General features: G+C 31.8%; 1 protein-coding gene across 1 annotated transcript in view; it reads left to right on the top strand.

The window, feature by feature from the left end:
- Positions 1-1086: 1086 nt before the first annotated feature.
- The window catches only part of LOC108574610 (NADH dehydrogenase [ubiquinone] flavoprotein 2, mitochondrial), a 1496-nt gene continuing 1243 nt past the window's right edge, over positions 1087-1339 (top strand). Inside the window, exon 1 of the mRNA XM_017937230.1 lies at positions 1087-1207. Within this exon, the coding sequence (XP_017792719.1) occupies positions 1172-1207 (36 nt within the window). The 5' untranslated portion in view covers positions 1087-1171. The remainder of the gene's footprint in view (positions 1208-1339) is intronic.

The raw sequence follows: 1339 nt of genomic DNA, 5'->3' as shown, positions 1-1339 counted from the left end.
AATAAAAAATTTTTGACTTTTTCACGTTTTGTTAATTTTAAGAATAGAAAACAAGAAAACATCTACGTTTTATTTGATATGACACAATATTTTCTCACATTCATGAAACGTTTATAATTTCTGAAGAGCATATCTTCTTTTTACGTAGATCGACCCTTCGGAACATTCTGCGAAAAAAATTATAACCCATGGTAAATTCGAAACAAGGGTTGACCTTCGTTTACCGGGCTAAATAGAGCCATAATTATGACGCTAGCGACCTGCTTGATTTGGCGGCTTATTTCAAGTGTGCCCCCTACCCTACGAAGTTCAATATTTACTATTAAATATGCCATAAACTATTCAGCCTCTATGTCTAGAATTGAACCTGGCTGTACAACTTTCGATTCTTTATCGACCTGCAAAGTTTCACAAAAATTCGAAAGTTACACTTCACGTGTTCTCCTTCTCAATGCATTGAGCTCACCACACCAAAAACATATCAACAAAGAAAGTGAATCAACATTGCGAAAGTAAGCAAGACGTGGTATTTGAAGGGAATATTTCTTTTTTATTTTAATTAAACAGATAAACTGTGTAGCTTTGGACCAGAGCTGGTGCAATCTCAATTTTTGTAATGTTTATGAAGTTCTCCCGATAAAAATGAATGCAAACACAACATAAATCGGACTGGTGTTAACACGTTTTAGTTATTTTCAACGTTCAAGTAATTTCCTAATAGTAAAAATAGCCATTTCTATTAAAAAGTAATTCCTTCCGAAGCTTATTTATAATTTCATTATTACATGTAGTTATAATTCCAACCACTACTAATATTGTAATTTTATTCTATGCTGAATCGATAATGTTGGAAGTGATACAAAAATGGTATGGAGGCTCGGAAACCCCCGTGACGTAGGACAAAAAATACATTGGGTAAAAGCACAGTCAAGTGGTGATAGATCAAATCTGTACCTCGTCTGTGCTTATACTTCGTCTGTGATATAATTATTATTTAAAAACAGCATTGACTCAAAGATTGCAATTTTAGTTTTCAGATTTAGATGTTAGATGGCAGTTTAAGCCAAGAAGCTTTAGTCTGTCTCGTATTGCGATTTAAATGCTAATTTTATAAAAATTTTGAAAATTAAATTAGTGCTGTTAACAATAAATACACAGCAAGCACGTAAACATGTTTCTACCTTCGGGTGTACTTCGTGCCCTTTCTGTAAGTTACTTATTGATGACATTATGATATTGTATACCGTAGTTTGTAATATCCTAACCTCTTTTATAATCTTATATAATTTTGTTTGTTCGTATATATTTATCAATATTAATTTTTAATTTTAAATTACTA

The sequence above is a fragment of the Habropoda laboriosa genome, unplaced genomic scaffold (assembly GCF_001263275.1).
Source record: "Habropoda laboriosa isolate 0110345459 unplaced genomic scaffold, ASM126327v1 scaffold175, whole genome shotgun sequence".
Classification (NCBI taxonomy): Eukaryota; Metazoa; Arthropoda; class Insecta; order Hymenoptera; family Apidae; genus Habropoda; species Habropoda laboriosa.
Note: the sequence above shows the minus strand (reverse complement) of the source record. Positions and strands in the feature narration are given on the sequence as shown.